Genomic DNA, 19595 nt, shown 5'->3' on the forward strand with positions numbered 1-19595 from the left:
TAGCATTTGTATTTTCTATCTTCCCAACTGAAATGCAAGCTCCATGGGAACAAAAACTTCAATCTCATTCATCTTTGTATCCCCAATACTTATCATATGCCTGTAATATACTTGGCATTCAAATATTTACTAAGTAATTTCACATTTTTTAAAAATCACTCTATGAGCCTATTATTAAATATATCAATATGCATACATATCTATAAAAGATTGTAAAAAACAAAATTTTGATGTTATCTTTGTTTTTTGTTTTTGATTTTTGAGACAGAGTCTCACTCTGTCACCCAGGCTGGAGAGCAGTGGTGTGATCTCGGCTCACTGCAAACTCCACCTTCTGGGTTCACGCCATTCTCCTGCCTCAGCCTCCCAAGTAGCTGGGACTACAGGCACCCGCCACCATGCCTGGCTAATTTCTTGTATTTTTAGTAGAGATGGGGTTTCACCGTGTTAGCCAGGATGGTCTCGATCTCCTGACCTCATGATCCGCTCGCCTCGGCCTCCCAAAGTGCTGAGATTACAGGCGTGAGCCACCGCGCCCGGCCCATCTTTGTTATTTTTAGCTGTTGAAGTAGATGTATTTTCTATATTTACTTTTCAGTATGTTCTAAATTTTTTATAATAAACCTTTAAACTCATAAATTAAAGATTTTAAAGTCTAACATTTCAACTGCAAAATGCTTTAAATCTTTAAATGATATAAAATAATAAAGGTACAAAATGACTTAGGCTTATGATACAATTAATTTTTTTTTAATATCATGGTGCTTCTCAATGTCACTGTCTATACTTAGCTTTATATCTCTACAGAGTTTTAACTAATCTCGGACCATTCGTGGTCCAGTTATTTAGATCAACTAACTGCTTCAAATTATGTCTTCGTACTTTTTAAAATGCAACATAAAATATCTTAATAACACTCAATAAATCAAAGCATATTTCTACAACTATCCTACCTCTGTATCTAGAGATAAAAAGAATAATGTAAGTCAATAACACCTGAATACTTACCCTTGCCAGGCTCTATTCTAAGTATATACAGAGTTATTCATTTATTCTTTGCAGTCCATTTTACAGATAAGGAAATTTAGGTGCTAACAGACTAAATCATCTACCCAATATTACAAAACCACTGTCAGACTGGGATTCAAACTCAGAAAATCCTGCTCTAGTCTAGAGGCTATGCCCTTCATCACACTATACAAAAGTGGAAACAGGCCAGGCACGGTGGCTCATACTTATAATCTAAGCACTTTGCAGGGCGAGGTGGGAGGATTGCCTAAGCCCAGGAATTTGAGATCAGCCCTGGGCAACATACCCAGACTCTGTCTCTACCAAAAAAAGAAAAAAAAAGGTGAAAACAAACTGATGGGCCAGATAAAAGTTCAAGATACAAGATGCTATGCTTCTTAAAAATTACATTCCATCATCCTTACATTTATGAAAACAAAGCACAAACAGCAATTACGCATTTATCGAAAAGCCGAGTCAAACTGAACAAACCGAGTCAAAGTTTAATTTTAAAAAGGACAAATTACTGGGCCTCAGATATATTTTATAGGAGTCGTATTCCAAGATTTCGGAATATTTAATAGGAAAATTTTGTTATATACCAAAAATAAATGAAGGAAGAACTCCTAAGGCCATTGGACAATAAAGATCTAGAATGTAAATTAATCACAACGTTTGTATCTGCTCCTTCTCCAGCCTCATTTCCTGATTCAACTCCATATATACCTTATGCTTAACATGAAGATCCTTGGCACTGGGGGATTTTTAAAGTACAAACTATTTGAGAGCAATCCTAAACTTCTGTTAGATGTACTAACTCATGGAGATAACCTCACAGGGATTCTCTAAGGATTCAATTGAATGAAACATACAAAATGCCTGGCAAAAATTTAAATCCCACATGCAAATATGGATGATGCTGCACTGCAAAAGGGCCCAGCATTGACTCTGTCATCCTGGGTATTTGGTAATTCACAATCATATTTAGCATTCTCAAATGTCAATGCCTATAATAATCGTCACTCCCCACCCAGCTTCCTCACTTCACACCTCTGGTTTTCCACCATGCCTTTCTCCATCTGACAAACTCATACATTCTCGGCAGACACTTCTACTCTGGATATTTAAAAAAAAAAAAAAAAAAAAAAAAAAGGATTCACTAACAACCTGCATCTCCATATCAAAAGTAGTAACTCCACCTTTGTAATTCAGTAAACTACAGCACATAGCCTTAGGCCCTTTTACCCTTACCACAATTATCATCACCCTTTAAGTGGATATGCCTTCCAGCAGACTACAAGGTAGGGTGAGTATCTTACTGATCTTGAAATTCTAAACACCCAACTGGTATCTGGCACATAGGACTCACTGAAATTTTGGGTTTGCTTGCTTGTTTTTTAATAAAGTATACTAAAGAGTGAAAAAAGGAATGATACCTGAAAACACGTACATCTATTATGTATCAGTTAAAATTTTTTAAACTATATTTATAATTATACTTTGTTCCAAAGAAGGGGGAAGGGGGACTTATTTTTTAATACTTCCAATAAATATTCTTATATTTTGTTATAACTTCCGTGAGGCATAATGACAAAAAGTAGATATATTTAAGATATACAATTTGATTTGATATATGCATACATCATGAAATATTCACCACAAATGAAGCTAATTCACATAATCCAGCACATCACAGTCTTACCTTTTTTTTTTTTTTTTTTTTTGGTATGTTAAGAACTCCTAAGGTCTACCCTCTTCACAAATTTCAAGTACAGTATACGATACTATTAACTATAGTCATATTGTTGTACATTGGATCTCCGAACTCATTTATGTTGCATAACTGAATCTTTGTACTTGAAGTTTCAACATCTCTCTATTTCCTCCTTTCCCTAGCCCCTGGTAACCACCACTCTACTCTGTTTCTGTAAGTTTGACATTTTCAGATTCCATGCAGTATTTGTCTTTCTATGGTCTGCGTTATTTCACTAAGCATAACGTCCTCCACATTCATCCATGTTGCCACAAATGGCAGGATTTTCTTCTTTTTTAATGCTGAATAATATTTCACGATGCATGTGCATATGTATCACATTTTCTTTATGCATTCATTGATGAACACTTAGGTTGTTTCCATATCTTGGCTATTGTGAAAAATGCTGAAAAGAACATAGCAGTGCAGATATCTCTAACAGGTATTTTCAGTAAATGTAGCAAGGATGCTAGATAAGCTACCACAGTAGTGGTCTTTTAAGAAACAAAATATTTATACACATTTTCCTATTTTTAGATTATGCTATCCACTCTCAGGCAATTTTCAGGTTTACATTTAAAAAAAAATTTTTTTTTAATTAGCCACCTGTGGTGCCTCACAGCCTGGGAGGCTGAGGCGGGAAGACTGATTGAGTCTAGGAGTTTGAGGCTGCAGTGAGCTATGATCATGTCACTGCACTCCAGCCTGGGCAACCAAGTGAGACTACATCTCTAAAAATAAATAAATAATAAATGTTTTTAAATGGTCAATTTCAGCAACTTTATATTTCCAGTTACTCAAACCATAGCTGGCACAAAACCATCACTAAATATTGTTTAAAACTCTATGCACACACAGACATATTCACCAACGACTAACTTTCTCACTTTAACCTTCTATAGTTCTGTTTAGGACCCATACAACAGACCTAGAACCAAACAAACTTTTTTTTTCCCTTTTTTTTTTTTGAGAGAGGGTCTCACTCCACCGCCCAGGCCGGAGTGCAGTGGCCTGCTCAAGGCTCATTGCAGACTCAACTTCACCCAGGCTCAGGTACCTGATTCTCCCATTTCAGCCTCCTGAGTAGCCAGGAATACAGGGGCACATCACCACGCCCAGCTAATTTTTTTGTATTTTTTGAGGAGATGGGGTTTCATCATGTTGCCCAGACTGGTCTCGAACTCCTGGGCTCAAGTGATCTGCCCATCTTGGCCTCGAAAAGTGCTGGGACTACAGGCATGAGCCACAGCGTACGACCCCAAACAAATACGGAATAAACATCAGAGGGTATGCAAATTCAATTCAAAAATAGGCAGGGGTACCTACAATTGCAGTTTAGCTTTTCTTTCTTAATGTGGTACCCAGAAGAAAGAAAAAGCGAGGATTAATAGAGTCTGAATATGTGTGGCAAAGGAGAAATAAGAGCTAAACATAACAATGGTTCAAGGCATTGGGGAAACAGAGCAAAAATTACATATACGTCGTGAATGAAAAGTTAGAGATTTATTGCTGGACAATAGGAATAAAGAATGGGTATTAAGATTATCTAGTTATCAAATATCAGATTTTTTAAAAAAGAAAAAAAGACAGTAATAGAAAACACGGGCCTGTGCAACTTGCAGTGTGCTGTCAAACAAGGGTTTAAAAAGAGAATATTTTAAGAAACTACAAATCACTTTGACTACCCTAGGGGGTTTTGATGAGGCTGTTTATGATAAGGCTGTTTAGTATTCTGTAATCACATAAATGAGATACTCACTTCAAGCATTTTTTTTTAATTAAAATCCCAGCACTTAATTCAATAAAAGTTTTTGAGGTGTTTCAGTTCCCTATAATGTCAAGTTTAGGAAGATCAAAGAGAGGCAGAGAAAGTGAAAATGACTAGAGGAAAAAAAGTTACACAGTGGCCAAGATCCATAAGCACACATAAAAACATTCATACACAAAAAGAAACACGCGGACAGATACAGGTACTTGGGCTCTGAGATGAATGTTAGTCCAAGTAAACTGCGCCTGCCAGGCTCTGTGGCTCCAATCAGCCTGTGTGTACTAGAAGGGAGTTACCACTATCTTATGAAAACACTGAATAGACATTATTAAACATTCTGCAAATGCTCCTAGCCTTAATCCTGAAATTGTTTCACTTTAAAGGATATGGCTGACAAGGCCCAGTTGAAAGGAAATTAGTCTCGGGACTGCAGCCATGATGCTTGTGCTGTATCACACAAAGGGCCAAAGGAAATAAAGCCAAAAATCAAATCAATCATTGGCTTGGGGTTCCCTACCCCCAATTTAGACCTTTCCTAGTAATGAAGTTCTCCGAGGAGGAAATGTTCAGCTAGACTAGGGGAACAGGAGGCTGAGAACAGAGACTTTAAGAGGGAACCACCCTTAAAATCAGCAACAATGAAACTAGTCAAGGAAAACAGTTACAGAAGGTAGAATTAGAAAGTGTCAAGAAAGACTGAATATCCAATGTATACTAATATAAAGATCTAGATGGATAAAGAAAAGAACAAACCATTTAGAGTTGGCAATAGAAATCATCATCTGTAGATTAAGCTTGAAATTCACACAGGAATGAAATTTAGAAGTTAATATTGAAATAATATGCCAGTAGTCTGAAATATTGTTATTCACAGCTAGGGGTCTGGGGAGACTTCGACTCTTGACTTCTAACATTAGTTCAATCTGAAAACACTTATCCTTTTTACACATGGAATTCTAAAAGCTTTATATAAGCATTTTATGGCAAATATATTATCTTCGGATATCAAAAGTTTTTTGGTTTTATTTGTCAAACAACTGGCAAAGACATTTGCAATTGTTTTTCTGTCAACAACTTTGTAAATCATCACATACGCCCAATTACATTTTTTTAAAAAACTAATCTTTATATTAAGAAATTGGCACATTTGAAATAAAGAAGATTCTCTATCACAGTGTGTTTCTTCTTGGATTTATTAAGGGCTTATACTGATTTAAATCATTCTATAAACTCTGTATGTTTAATGCTAAAGATAATTTTTATTTCTTACACTTCATATAAATAGCCAGATTCCTTTCTAAGCTAAGAATACAGTCGATTTTACAAATTTCATCTAAATGTTTTCCTAGCCACTACATAATTAGAATTCTCAAGCTCTCTTCTTCTAAGTAGTTTCCTAACTGGCATCCTTATCTCTGTTATCTCCTCATTGCCATCCACCCAGAATTGGCTGTCTCAACCACAAAGGACATGTCACCCCCCCCCCATCTTCAAAAACCACAATGCCTCTCACCTCCTAATGACAGGATATAGATTTGTAACTTCAAGAGTTTATTAACAAAACATTCTGAAAGTTCAAAATGCCTTTACCTCAAAAATTAAAACATATGTACATTTTCCCTAACGTGCATATTTAGAAACCTTTAGTTGTATATCTCTCAAATAATCTAATAAAATGCATATGCCAAGAAAATATGTATTTGTTCTGGGTGTCCCATTCTTCCTAGTATACAGACGAGTATCCCAGTTTTAGATGTGCTGACATTTTGATACATGCTGAATACACTAGGGAATTGTAAAGCTCTTGATAATTTGGCCCCAACCTTCTTTCTTCTTGCATTCCCCACTACTCTACATATACCTCATACTTAACTCAAAAGAAAACTATTTACCCCCTATTCTTGGATATGCCTCCTCCCAGAAAGCCTTTTCACTCATCTCCATAAGAAGTCCTATCTATACATCAAGGTCCAGCTCAAATCCTGCCCTCCTCCAGGTCCTCTAACAGCCTCGTCCTTTCTCCTACACTTTGCAGCCCATTGTGGTCTAATCACAATCCATCGCATATTGTTTGTATAAGGATGCATACAACATACCCGCTAAGAATCCAAGCGCTGGAATCAGAGAAACCCTAGACAACCTCTAACTCTGCTACCTACTAATGTGAGCTTGGGCAAGTTACTTAAGACCATCCAGTATGTTTCCTGATCTACTATATGAAGATAAAGATAGCAACATTAGAAACTGAGGACTACTTGTAGGGGAGGTAAGGAGGAGGGGTTAAGGGTTGAAAAACTATTGAGTACCATGCTCAGTACCTGGCTGACGAGATCACTGGTAACTAAAATCTCAATATCATGCAAAAACCCCAGGCAACGAACCTGCCACATGAATCTAAAATAAAAGTTGGAATCAAAAATGAATCCAAAAGAAAAGTTGGAAAGAAAAAAAACAGTAGCTATCTAACAGGATTAGTCTCAGAATCAAAAACAGTGATGTATAATATAAAAAGCACTTAGCACAATACTAACACATAGGAATAGTTTAATCAATGTGCCTATTATTACCTAGTCTGAGTCCAAAACAGTCAGACCTACATCTTACTCTTTTGTTTAATTCTTTCCCACTTTCTCTTTCGCGTTATTCTGCTTGTGCTTAATAATTATTTAGTTAATAAAATCTCATCAATTCAGAAGTAAATTCCTAGGTAGATCTTAACAAGGTAAGGTCCAAACTCTAGTAAATGTCAAAAAATGGCTCACTATCCATATTATTAGCAGTTAGTTTTACTATTAGCTTAGCCAATATATACATTAACTATCATATTACATAAATGCAGATCTCCGACAATCATTGTGAGTGTTCACACCGCAATTATCATCAATGATTAGGCCACTATCAAAAATCCTTGATATCATTACGCAAAAAGAGCCTAAATTAATCTGAAAATACTAGCATGTATCCAGCCACAAAGCAAGGCTTTGCCAAGCTAAATTATCCTGTGTTCTCCTTTAGAATAAAAGGAAGCTAAATCTTGCACCCACTTTTCCAACTGGCCCTCTGAATTCTTCCTGTGTTATGAGACTCCCAACAGAGGCCAGTTCTGCCATGGTATTCTTAAGAGTACCAAGGGATGCAATGTTTCCAGACCAATTAGATTACTACCAATTCTTAAATGTTCAGAATTGACTAGATCAAATGGATATGAACAGATTTTTTAATTCTGTAGTTAGCAACAATAATACAACTACAGCAATGACTAAAGACTGGTGAAGAAAAGCACTGGAAATGATACTAAAGGGAAAGAGAAAGAGGATACAGCAAACGATGGCTTTAGAAGTTCAGAAAGAGCAATGTCACAGAGGAACAAAGGTTTCTCACGCCATCTGAATCTACTTTGAGTCTATGGTCACAATGGAAACACTAACATGTGTAAGTTATTCATAAAATATTACTGAAAGCAACACATATATCCCACAGGCAAACAAACTACTAATTTAAAAAAATAAGGAATACAACCGATGTCATTAAAAGTTCCGTTTAACATTTTCCCAATGACAATCATGCTAATTTGAGATATTTCCATCTAAATTAATTAAAGCTCCACAACACAGAGGTGTCTAACAGCACTGGGTAAAGTGGCCGTTCTAAATGGTATTATATGTTGAACTAAGAATGTATTAAACTTTAATTGAGATTTTAATACTTCTAAGAGACATGTTTTTATATATGTATATTTCGAATAATATGCCAAATCAGTGAAATGGTACTACAGTTAAGATAAAACCTTCATATAGGCACTAAAGAATGTTACTTTAATTCATTCTTTAAAAAGATAGAGGCAAATATGTTCAGTTAAAATTTGTTTTTTAAAATTCTGAAACAATTAATTCCATAAGAAATAATGTAATATTTCAATTATTTGGCATTTTGTTGTTGCTGTTTCGCTTTCATAAGCTATTTCTCAGGGACCCTATCTGGATGAGATTGGTCACTCCCCACCGGGATCAATTCATCAACTCTAAATCTGTTTGGCAAAGAATTAAAAAAAAAAAAAGGTATTGTTTTGAGTTATTAAAGTATTGCTTTAGAACACAATCACCAAGCTCTCAGTCACCTATCCCTAACTTGCTTTAATTTTCAATCACTTTCAAAGTAAGTGCTCTAAATACATAAGTGCTGTATATGTCATTTAAAACCCTTACTATACAATGTTATGAATATTGGTTCTGTCTCATCAAAAAAAATTTGTACACTGAATTCTGAAAAGGTAATATTTAAAAAGGAAAAGAAATATAAACCTGTGTTCATTATGACAATGTGTCTATTTGGATGATTTGTATAGTTTTGAGCAATAATAGTTTATTTGAGCAAATAAACACAGGATAAATTAAAGGCAATTTATTCTTAGAGTACACTAAATCCCTAAAATAAAACACCTGAGAGGCAAACTGCAGTGAAAAAGAAAGTTTCATAGATTTTATTAGTAAAAGGCAAACTCTTATGGAGCTTCTAAAGGTAAGTATTAAAAACACCAGTCTCAAGAGGAAAACAGAAAAGTGATTTTGGTTGTCATTTTGCAGAGCGATTAAGAATACTCACTGCTAAATCACAACTTTAATCAGAAGCCAAAGACACCAATTCTTCTCTCAGAAGGCTTTCAAAAATTTTCAATTTTCCAAATACATGTGAAGTTTAGTTCTCTTATTACTGATGCTCTACTCCATCTCTATCCATTAACGCTGCCTAAAATATGACACCACACCACAGTATTTTGTAAATTCAGTCTATGGTTTTACTTCCTGAAGTGTAAACTAATGCTAATAAATTAGGTTCTAGGCTTTGCATAACATTTACAAATAGAACCATAAAAGAAAGCACTATTCATACAATCTTAAAAATGGGAAACTGCCCTATAGAGGCCATATAGTTCAAACAAATTTTCAATATTCTCTAACTTCATCACAGATTTTCAATTTACCTTTACCAAGATATGAGTGCTATTGACTGTATTTACATAAACTTATTAAAATAACAATTTAATTTGTATATTGTGTAGTTTTATGATTTACACTTTAAGTGGAAATGTTTAACTTGTTAAAAATCAATATTCTGATGAAAGGAAAGTAAAAGAACATTAGAAATAATTCCAGGGTATTCTTCTAGCAAACTTATTTTAAACCCCTATGGCACAACTCATTTTGTGTGATACATTGGATTTTTTTTCCAGTAAGAATCACCTTTTTCCCCCAATGCTTTAAATAAGTACAGACAAATTTGAGTCTTAAAAAGGACTGTAAATAGCTTATTAAAATAAAATTCCATCTGAGCAATTTTCTTAATGTGATCTACACAGTATAAAATATTAGCAGTCAGTAAATACTAAATGTTCTGAATTGCTTGCCTTTTTAGCAATTACTTTTTGACAGAGCATTAGCCAATTACGTATTAACCAAATTTTTCTACTAGAGAAACCCAAAACCACTCTTATACCTTCTACAAACCTAAATATTTCTGCTCCTTCCCTTCCTGCATGAGGCATTAAATCTCCAAATTATAGTCTTATCAACTTTCCTGTGTTGTCACATTTTTATTTGGAGAATAAATACTATTCAAGCATAAAGCATAAAGTTGTCTGGCCTATCTTCTCACTCAAACTATATTATGCTCCTAATGCTGATTATTTTATAATCACTTTATCCCAGTTACCCAAATGGTAGGTTTGATGTATCAAGTTCCATTTAATAGGGCTTGATATGCTTCAGGGTAAAGTTAAACATGCTGATCATTATGTTCTATACTCTACATTCTCTAAAGTCTTTAAAGTTTACCAACATCCTTCTTCTCTCTAGAATAGTAAATATCCTATCATAGAACCCAGAGAAACTGCTTGGCTTTAAAGAATAAGGTTTCTGAGCACTTGTCAGAGAAGCTGTTCGTAACTTCCAGACGCCCGCTGGACTATCACTTTGGTTAAATTAATCATGGGTCATCTTGTGCCTCTTTAAACTTTTTAGTCTTAAAATTATCGTGGGAAATCTACAGATCTACTTTAAAACTAAGTGAAATACAAAAAAGAAAAATCATTATTTTAGCTCCATTACTTTTCCCAAAGAAATCATTTCAGGGTCCTTATATCATAACTTTTACTTAAACCACAACCCATCAGTTGTACATAACACCGGAAGGCTTTAAAAAGGATACAATTCTGCACTTAACCTTACAAAGCACGTTTCCAAGTTCCCAATTACGAGAACGTTCTACAAAAAAAAAAAAAAAAAAAAGGTGCTGGTGCAGTCTATCAGAACTGTATTGCTAGCTGCAAGCCCCGAGTATGCTGCACTTTGCAAATTTTAGGTATAATTTCTGGTTACCTGCTGCGGTTTCTGCACCCTTTGTCACCCAGTGATGCTCCCACCAGCAAACACTTTCCATCACTTAAAACGGCCTCCTTCCACCCCGCAAAAAAATGCACAGTAAACTTAGGCATTTCTGCACACAAACACGGAACCACTAATATCACCAGGTATTATGGCTCTCAAAGAATCCTCTTTAGCAGCCTCCCCTGGGACGTTGTGTTCAGCGGGGCTTTGAACCGGTGAGACTCGCTGCCAGCTGCCTTTGCAAAAGCAGCACCAGAGGTAGACTCAATACCGCAATGCTGCTGCTGACTTTTTTCCAGCAGCTTCAAAAAAAAAAAAAAAAAAAAATCAGCCCAGTCCCCTGCAGACCCTGCTGGCTCTTCTGCAGCACCAAACAGAAACCACCGCATTGCTCAGCTTGGAAGATCTGAGAGCCCGACTGAAGGGAGGGGAACCAGTGCCGTCGAGAGGCTCGGCAACAGTGGGGTGTTGGGGTGAAAAGGGAAGATGTCCGGAGTGCAGGGAACCGCGACGGAACAGCAGCCAGGGCTCCGCATCACGCCCGGCCGGGGCCGTGGAATAGCGGACGTCCGGCGGAGATGCTGGCCTCTGCACGGGATGGGGGGGGTCCCACCGCAGCCGGCCGGCTGAGCCCCGCCCGCCGCCCCCTAGCCCCTCACCTGTCGAGAGCGCTGGGCTATCGCCGGCCGCCGCGGCGGGAGAAGAGGCGGCAGTTGTGGAAGAGCCAGTCGCCCGCCGCCCGCGGAGGTGCCGGGGGACAAGCTCGCATCCGTCCGCCGCTCCGGCTACCAGCAGCCCGAGCACCAGCAACGCAGCCCAGCGCCGCCGCCGCAGCCAACCCCAGGCTGGGCCGGGAGTCGAGGCGGGATGAGGGCGCCGAGGAGGAGCCGGGTGAAAGCGCAGCTGCGCCCCGGCCGCTTGCCGCTCGCCTGCTCCCCGAAGCGCCGCCACCGCCGCCGGCGACTCCTCCGGCCGCCCCCGCCGCCTCAGTCGCGGACTCCCGCCGGGCACCAGCCTGGTCCCGTCGGCACCGGCGGCCTCCGGAGCTCTGATCCCGGCTGCGTTCATTGGTTCCGGTTATTTAAAAAAAAAAAAAAAGGTGGGGGGTAGAAAGGTACGGCGTCTTCAGGCGGTGCACAACACCCGCGCTGCTGCTGCGGCAAGACCGGGATCCGCTGCTCTGGCGCCGCCAAACACCAGCCCCAGCGCCCGCGCCTCCGCCGCCGCCACCGCCGCCGCCGCCGCCGCGGCGCATCCCCCCGCCCCCTCCGGCCGGCGCTGGTCGTAGTACCACGCTCCGCCGGGACGCCTCCCTCCCCTCGCACATTCGCTCGCATACCAATCCCCCGCCTCCCTCAGGCCCTCCAGGGCGCAGGCGCGGCGCTGCTGTACAGCGCGTGCGCGGCACCCCAGCCCCGCCCCGGAGGCGTTCCCGGACCAACGGTAGTACGGCGGGGCGGTTACTAACGCTTTAGCGAGCCGCGAAGATAGGGGGCGGGGAAGAAGGAGGACGTGTACCCCTCCCTCATTCACGGCACCACCGCGAGGGGGAGTGGGGGGCTACAAGGGGGCGGAGAGAAGAGTCCAGACGTCCCACATCCTGAGGGCGAGTTACAGCCTCGTGGAGGGCAGCAAAAGTAATTGCATGGGTCAGGAAAATCTCGCAGTCGGAAAACAGTAGCGTCCCCGCAATTTTAGTATAGGTGGGGCTTACAAGTGGCTGGCTGTTTAGACGCGGTTAGCATAGGTTAGCGCTTTATTTACTTGCCAAACATTTCACAAAGCACGTGCTATGTGTGAGTGTACCAGGCATTGTTCTAACCGCTTTGCACATTTACATGCTATAACTCCAAAATTATCGTTATCCCCATTTTACGAACGAGGAGACGAAGGCCCAGAAATTTGAACTAAGTTGTCCCCAGTGTCCCACAGCTAATTCATGGGAAATGAGCCAGATTTAGCAGCCACTGAAAGGGCCTATTTAAGAGAATTTACTCTAGCTTCTGACTCTCCTAGGTACAGGCATTTACGTGAACTCATCATGTTCCCACCCCCATCCCATCCCATCCCATCGACTCTGTGCCGTATCCTGAACCGGCTGACAGAACAATGGTGCAGTTGACTTGTTTTCGCCAACCTGGAATAAAGCAAAATTTTGGGGCACACAAGGTCTGCTCTCTGTTGTAAATCCTGTTCAGACCTGGTCTAATTGGTTTGGATAAAGAAAGAACCGGAATCTTTCTCATCCAAACCAGTTGCCAGCATATTTTTAAGGCCACCTCCCTTCAAATTTAAAAAGAAGTGTTGAATGTAGTATCACTATAAATTAAAAGCCCTGGAAATTCACACACAAGGAGGCATTCTCTCTCCCGGGGCACAAAATTGTTTAAAATTTGCAGATAGGGTTATTAAACACGAAGATCCTTTTGCTATTGGGTTCTGTTGGTTTGATTCTGTTTATTGGTTTGTTTGCTTTCTCAAGCCAAGAAGATACTCAAATTACATTCTCCTAAAGTATTAGGCAGCCTGGCCAAGATAACCACAAATATCGTTTATTGTAGAAGGGCAGATGCACACTTTAGAAAAGAATCCAGGATGTCTCTGAGGCTAAGTCAATCTATCAATAATTATTTCTCAGCAGGAGATTATCTTGCCCCTGCTGAAAGGGACAGCAATGAAGTCACACCAGAGTGCTGAGTGCCCACCAGAGAAGATAATTCTGCTAGGGGACCAGAACAATATAAATAACAAGCTTGTTCCTGCTCTCCAGGAGGCATCATTTCATTTATTAAATGTTGACTGAGTACCTAGTATGCCAGGCAGGGTACTGAGTGGTGAGGGTTCAGCAAGGGAGACACTTGAAAAAGGTAATTAAGTCAGCAGTCAGGGCTATGAGATAAACAGCACGGTCCCATGACTAAGGCATCTTACAATCTTTTTAAGGAGATAAAATTTACACCCATTAAACAATTAGAGGCTAATACAAGGTAGTAATCAGTTGCTAAATGGTGTAGTGCAAACTGTGTTATAGCAATAACAGTATAAAAACACAACAAATTAACAAATCACAGGGGCCAGGCTTCTTTAAACAAAGATGATTTCGTATTTTTTTCCTTCTTTTAAAGATAGTGAGGGTGTTGACATTGAGAGTGTATTGGAGTTAGAAGTGTTTATTATTCCTCTCACTACTGGAACCGGAAAGGAACTAAGGATCCGGCAAGCACTAAAAAGACCAAGGTCAGGCAGGCCAGGGGCCAGGAATAAACCCTCCACCGCAGATCATCTTTGCCACAGGTATATAAGTTTCCAGCTGTTAAATGACTAGCCGGAATGCACCTTGCTAAACAGAGGTAGGTGTCACTGTGCATCATAGCATAAACCCTAAGAACGGAAAGGAGAAAATTCATTTCTTTGAAAGAAAACCCCAACCCTAGAATTATAGATGCTTCTATTTGCAAGCCAAACACAAACACAAGACTCCAAATGAGGCAATCGCTTTCTCCCCATGTTTCCTTTCCCACCTCCACGTTTTTGTTTTCCCTTTCCTTCCCTTTCCCTTGTTCTCACCACCGGAAAGCTTTCTCTCCTTCCCTGTCGCCAAATCCCATTCAAAATTTACCCTGAGTTCCTTTTCCTTGGCACCTACCCGACTCCTACAGCCATACCTCTCAATGTCCAAATCTCATGACATGCCTTTTTTTTTTTTTTTTTTTACAGAACGTCTTCACTGTCCCATTTTCACCAAATCATGACTTCATGACTTCAAACACCTGATGGGCAACATTGAGCTCTAGAATCAGGCAAACCTGAAAAAAACAGCAATTCCACCACTTTTCATCTGTGTTACGTGCAGACCGGCTAATCTGTCCTCAATTTCCCCACTTTTAAATTGGGGATCCAACCATGCCCGCCCCCACAAGGTTGTTAGCGGCGGCGGGAGAATTAAAGAACAAGGAAAGCCCTTGCGCGGAGCCCGGCACACAGGTGCGTCGCCACCCCTCGGGGAGAACTGGCTCTGGGCGTGCATTCTAAGCGTGTTCTTGGCTTAGGATAAACGCATCGCACTTTGTATGCCAATGTCGTTTGATTGCATCTTCTTGCAAATCCCAAACTACTGGGACGCGCCCTGCACAGACACACAGCAGGATCTCTGCACTGCCTCCTCCCCATCCCAGAGGCAAGCCTGCCCTTCCCAAGAGTCGGGCTTGCTATCTCCCTCTTCTCCCCTCGCTCCCGCACAGCCCACAGCACGCCGCCAGCTCTGACTAGAAGAACCGGTTCCAGACCGGCGGGCGCGGCAGGGCGCCTGCGCCACCGCAGCCCTGCGCATGCCCGCTGCCTCCCGCCGGCTTCCCCCAGGTGCGCGAGTTCTCAGGCTGGTGGGTTCCGGGACGCCGCGCGCCGCAGCATGCCCGGCTTCCGGCTCCCACTATGTGGGCGGGGCGCCCGGCCGCCGCGAGATGACGTCACCGCGTGGGCGGGAGCGGCGGACTGTCAGTGGAGAGGGCGGTGGGCGTGGGGCGGGAGTAGGGGTGGAGGCACAAAAGTGGGGAATTCGGGCGCCTCGCCCTCCCATTGATCGTCTCTTCCCCGCCTTAGACTTCCTCGCGTGGCCCTGGAATGTCGGGACTGACCCAGCAGGGCGGTCCGGTCCGTTTCGATTGCTCTTGATGGTGAAGCCCCTCGGAGAGCTGCCTTTGGTGGAAACCCTGTTAGGTACCAAGTTTTCCCGCTGACCGTCCACGGACGCTAACAAGAGACTCGAGGTGCTGAGAACTTTGGAAACACCTCTAAAGTGATATAGACAATGTGATGGCTCCATTCCGTCAATGAAGCCCTAGCATAAAAATGGGGTCCTCAAACTGTTTGATAAAGCACTAGGAATAGAAGTGACACCGTGGAAGTAACTTATTAGCAAGACCCTTGCTCCCTAAACCCAATAAAGCATGAGATAGTCCTCAAGTGGTGTAGTGAAGGTGGAAAATTTTATTGCTGCTTTCTCTGGGAGCAGAGGAAGGAAGTCTTTGTAAATGTCTTGCATCCGGGGTAGGAAGTCAAAAACTCTAGATTTAACTTAGCTAACATCGTTTTTTAAAAGTCACTCAACAGAAGCAAGTCAACTTTGCCCGCTAAAGCCCAGTGCAGTCAGAGGGCATGTGGGGTGAGTCGTTTATATTATTAAATAGGGTATGTTTGCTCTATACTGCTTAATTTGAGGTGTTACATGAATATTATTGATCACATGATAACTGACAGGTGCTAAAGCAGTAGGAATGTTGACATTTTCCATAAACAGAGGACTAGAATTGTGATGGAGCTAAAGTAAAGATCATCACAATTGAAAATGGTGAGAAAATGATGGTTATCAAAAAGATGAATAAGTGTTGATGAGGATGTGGAGAAAAGGAAACCCTGGTATACTGTTAGTGGAAATGTAAATTAGGATACCCATTTTGGAAAGTGGTATGGAGGTTTCTAAAAAACTAGGAATAGAATTATCGTATGATCCAGCAACCCTACTTCTGAGTATATATCCAAAGGAATTGAAATCAGTATGTCAATGAGATATCTGCACTCCCATGTTCATTTTAGCATTATTTACAATAGCCAAGATATGGAAGCAACCTAAATGTCCATCAACAGATGAATGGATAAGGAAAATAGGGTATATACACACAATGGAATAGTATAGAGCCTTAAAAAAGAAGGAAATTCTTCATTCACTGCAACATAGATGGAACTGGAGGACATTGTGCTAAGTGAAATAAGCCAGGCACAGAACGACAAATACTGTATGACCCCACATATGTGGAATCTAAAAAAAAAGTTCATCTCATAGAAACGGAGTATAAAGATGATTACCAGAGGCTGGTTAAGTGGGAATCGGGGGAAGGATTGGGGAAAGGGAAGATGCTGACCAAAGGGTACAAGGTTACTGTTAGACTGGAGGACTATGTTTTAGTGATCTATTGTACTTCACAGTAACCACAGTTAACAATATCTATTTCAAAATTGCTAAAAAGATAGATTTTTAACATTCTCACTACAAAAAAGGTTAAGTCGGTGAGATAATAGATATGTTAGCTCAGTTGAATCGTTCTACAGTGTACATATAGCTCAAAACATTGTACCCCATAAATACACACAATTAGTATTTGGCAATTAAAAATTAATTTTAAAAATATAGTGTCTGTGAGTTGTGAGGCAGGAAGCTGCCAGTGGGTTCAAAAGGAATTACCTACTTTCAGTCTTAAAGTATACAAAACACCTACTTTAGAAAAAGATGCAATGCAACAAATATCAGCAAGGAGAAGAAAAGTGGGCCTGTTTAAAAGCTTCAAAGGGCTGCCTACCTCCCTCTTCTTTTGTGGAAAATCCATCCAGGGACTGAAAATTTAAACTCCTTAAGTTTGAATGTATTTAAAAAATGGCCATAAGTACAGCCATCTGAAGCCTAAACCCTTCATAAGGTGAAGAACTCCTGTATTTTTGTTCCAGTAAAGCCAGGTCCTTATGCTAATACCTAGATAGAGGGTTGTTGTAAAGTAAAAATGATTGTAAAGGTGCCTGGTGCATAGTTAGCTATTATTATTTAAACCTTTAAGGGTATGAAAAACAAGAGTTCATTTTGAGTTGAATTTTGCAAAAAAGGAAAGTAGAAAAAAGAACACACAAACGGTCTACAAGAGCACATACAACAAAGATACACACATAGAAATCTTTACAGGGCCATATGCCCAAAGTGACATTCAAAGGTTCTCTAGAAAACAGACCTGATGCAAAGGCTCATATAACAATTCCTTAGAGAGCAGGATTTCCTTCAACAATTCCTTCAACCCCGGGGAAGCAAAAGTGAGGAGAAGGGAGACATGAGCCACGCACAGAAGAAGGCAGAAAAATATCAAGGCGATACACCACTGAGCTGGCTGCTCAGTCTCTCATGATGTCTCCAGAGTAGAGACCACTCTGTTTTGGAACAGTGTAAGAAGAAGGGAGAAAAATGGAACTTTTGGCTCCCATCAGTCAAAGGTTTCTGCAGGAGGTGCAAACTCCCCCGCACTTTTCAGTCATGCCACCTGCCGCTCCAGGCAGCTGCCAGAGAAGCCAGATCCCTGAACAGCAGTGGCATTATACATGCATGAGCTGAGCCAGCAAGTGAATGGGTGCCAGGAGCACTCCCCATTGTCCACCTGCAGCCTGCAGTTTCCCAGGAGCGTCTACCACCTCTGTAACAAAAGGGAAGCCCCAGAGGGAAAAAAAAAAAAAAAAAAAAAGGCTGGAGATTCAAGGCATTAACCAGGCATTATTAAAGTTGTGCCCAAAAGCAGCATGAGAGACCTGGAGCAAGGGGACCATCACATCTTGGCCCCCATCACCAAGGCAGCCACAGAGCTCAACAAGCCACACTCCAAGGAAGATGGAAACATCCCTTCTGCAACCTGTAAGGATGCTGTTACGGTGTAAAGTTCCTAGATAGTAATAATAGCATTCAACGTAAAACTATTACCAGGTAAATCCAGGGAGGCACATAAGCTGGGTTCAACTTTATGATAAAGGCAAAGACATAGGAGAACCAAGGCATTGTGAACTAAGAAAAGCTTTGTGTTTATACATCAAATATTGAATGCATTTTAGGGTCAGGTGCTATATTAGGTGCTAAGATCAAAAATGAGTAAGATAATTTCTAGTCCAGAATCCAAGGAGCTCACAGGCATACAATAGCACCAAAAAGATAGCTATTTCTTTTATTTATTTATGCTTTGTTAATTATTTAAAAATATCTGTCACCATGAAATGCTGGTTCCACAGTCTCTGGTATATAGTTAAATCATTTTAAGAAAATAGTTTATTTCAAGATGTTCTACCTCAAAATTTAATGTCAAGTAAATTTGTAAATGATCCCATATTTCACATAATGTAGTTGCCAGGAACTGGTAAAATCAGGTATTTGTCTTGATGTGTTTGTATTTACACAAAGGTGTTTCAGAATGCGTTTTCAATGAGGAAGAATAATAATTAAAAGAGAGTTTGAGGACAAGCCTTCTGACATGGAAACGAAGGAAAACAGGAACTCTGGAAATGTGGAGGTTTCAATTACAGAGGAGCACATTCCCAGAGCATTATTGTAAATACGAAAGAAGATCAGATTTTAAAAGTTGTTTCTTGGCCAGGCGCGGTGGCTCACGCCTGTAATCCCAGCACTTTGGGAGGCTGAGGCAGGTGGATCATGAAGTCAGGAGGTCAAGACTATCCTGGCTAATACAGTGAAACCCCGTCTCTACTAAAAATACAAAAAATTAGCTGGGCGCAGTGGTGGGCACCTGTCGTCCCAGCTACTCGGGAGGCTGAGGCAGGAGAATGGTATAAACCTGGGAGGCAGAGGTTGCAGTGAACTGAGATCATGCCACTGCACTCCAGCCTAGGTGACAGAGAGAGACTCCATCTCAAAAAAAAAAAAACGGGGGCGGGGAGTAGAATTCTTGGTAAATTCTTAAGGTAGAATCAACAGGATTGATATTTAATTATTTATTTATTTAAGACAGGGTCTCGCCCTGTCACCAAGGCTGGAGTACAGTGGCACAATCATGGCTCACTGCAGCCTTGACTTCTCGGGCTCAATCGATCCTTCCCATCTTAGCCTCCTGAGTAGCTGAGACCACAGGCTTGTGCCATGACAACCAGC

The 19595-nt window shown here is 40.7% G+C and overlaps 1 protein-coding gene across 3 annotated transcripts in view; it reads right to left on the reverse strand.

Moving 5' to 3' along the window:
- STIM2 (stromal interaction molecule 2) overlaps positions 1-12265 on the reverse strand; it is a 166082-nt gene extending 153817 nt beyond the window's left edge. For 2 of the 3 annotated variants that reach the window (XM_023223031.1, XM_023223030.2), the window contains exon 1: positions 11572-12213. In XM_023223031.1, coding sequence (XP_023078799.1) covers positions 11572-11980 — 409 coding nt within the window. In that variant the 5' untranslated portion in view covers positions 11981-12213. Of the gene's footprint in view, positions 1-11571 lie in introns of all 3 variants that reach the window. The other variant, XM_023223032.1, reaches the window with a different exon arrangement.
- Positions 12266-19595: the final 7330 nt, after the last annotated feature.

This window comes from Piliocolobus tephrosceles, chromosome 3, assembly GCF_002776525.5.
Source record: "Piliocolobus tephrosceles isolate RC106 chromosome 3, ASM277652v3, whole genome shotgun sequence".
Lineage (NCBI taxonomy): Eukaryota > Metazoa > Chordata > Mammalia > Primates > Cercopithecidae > Piliocolobus > Piliocolobus tephrosceles.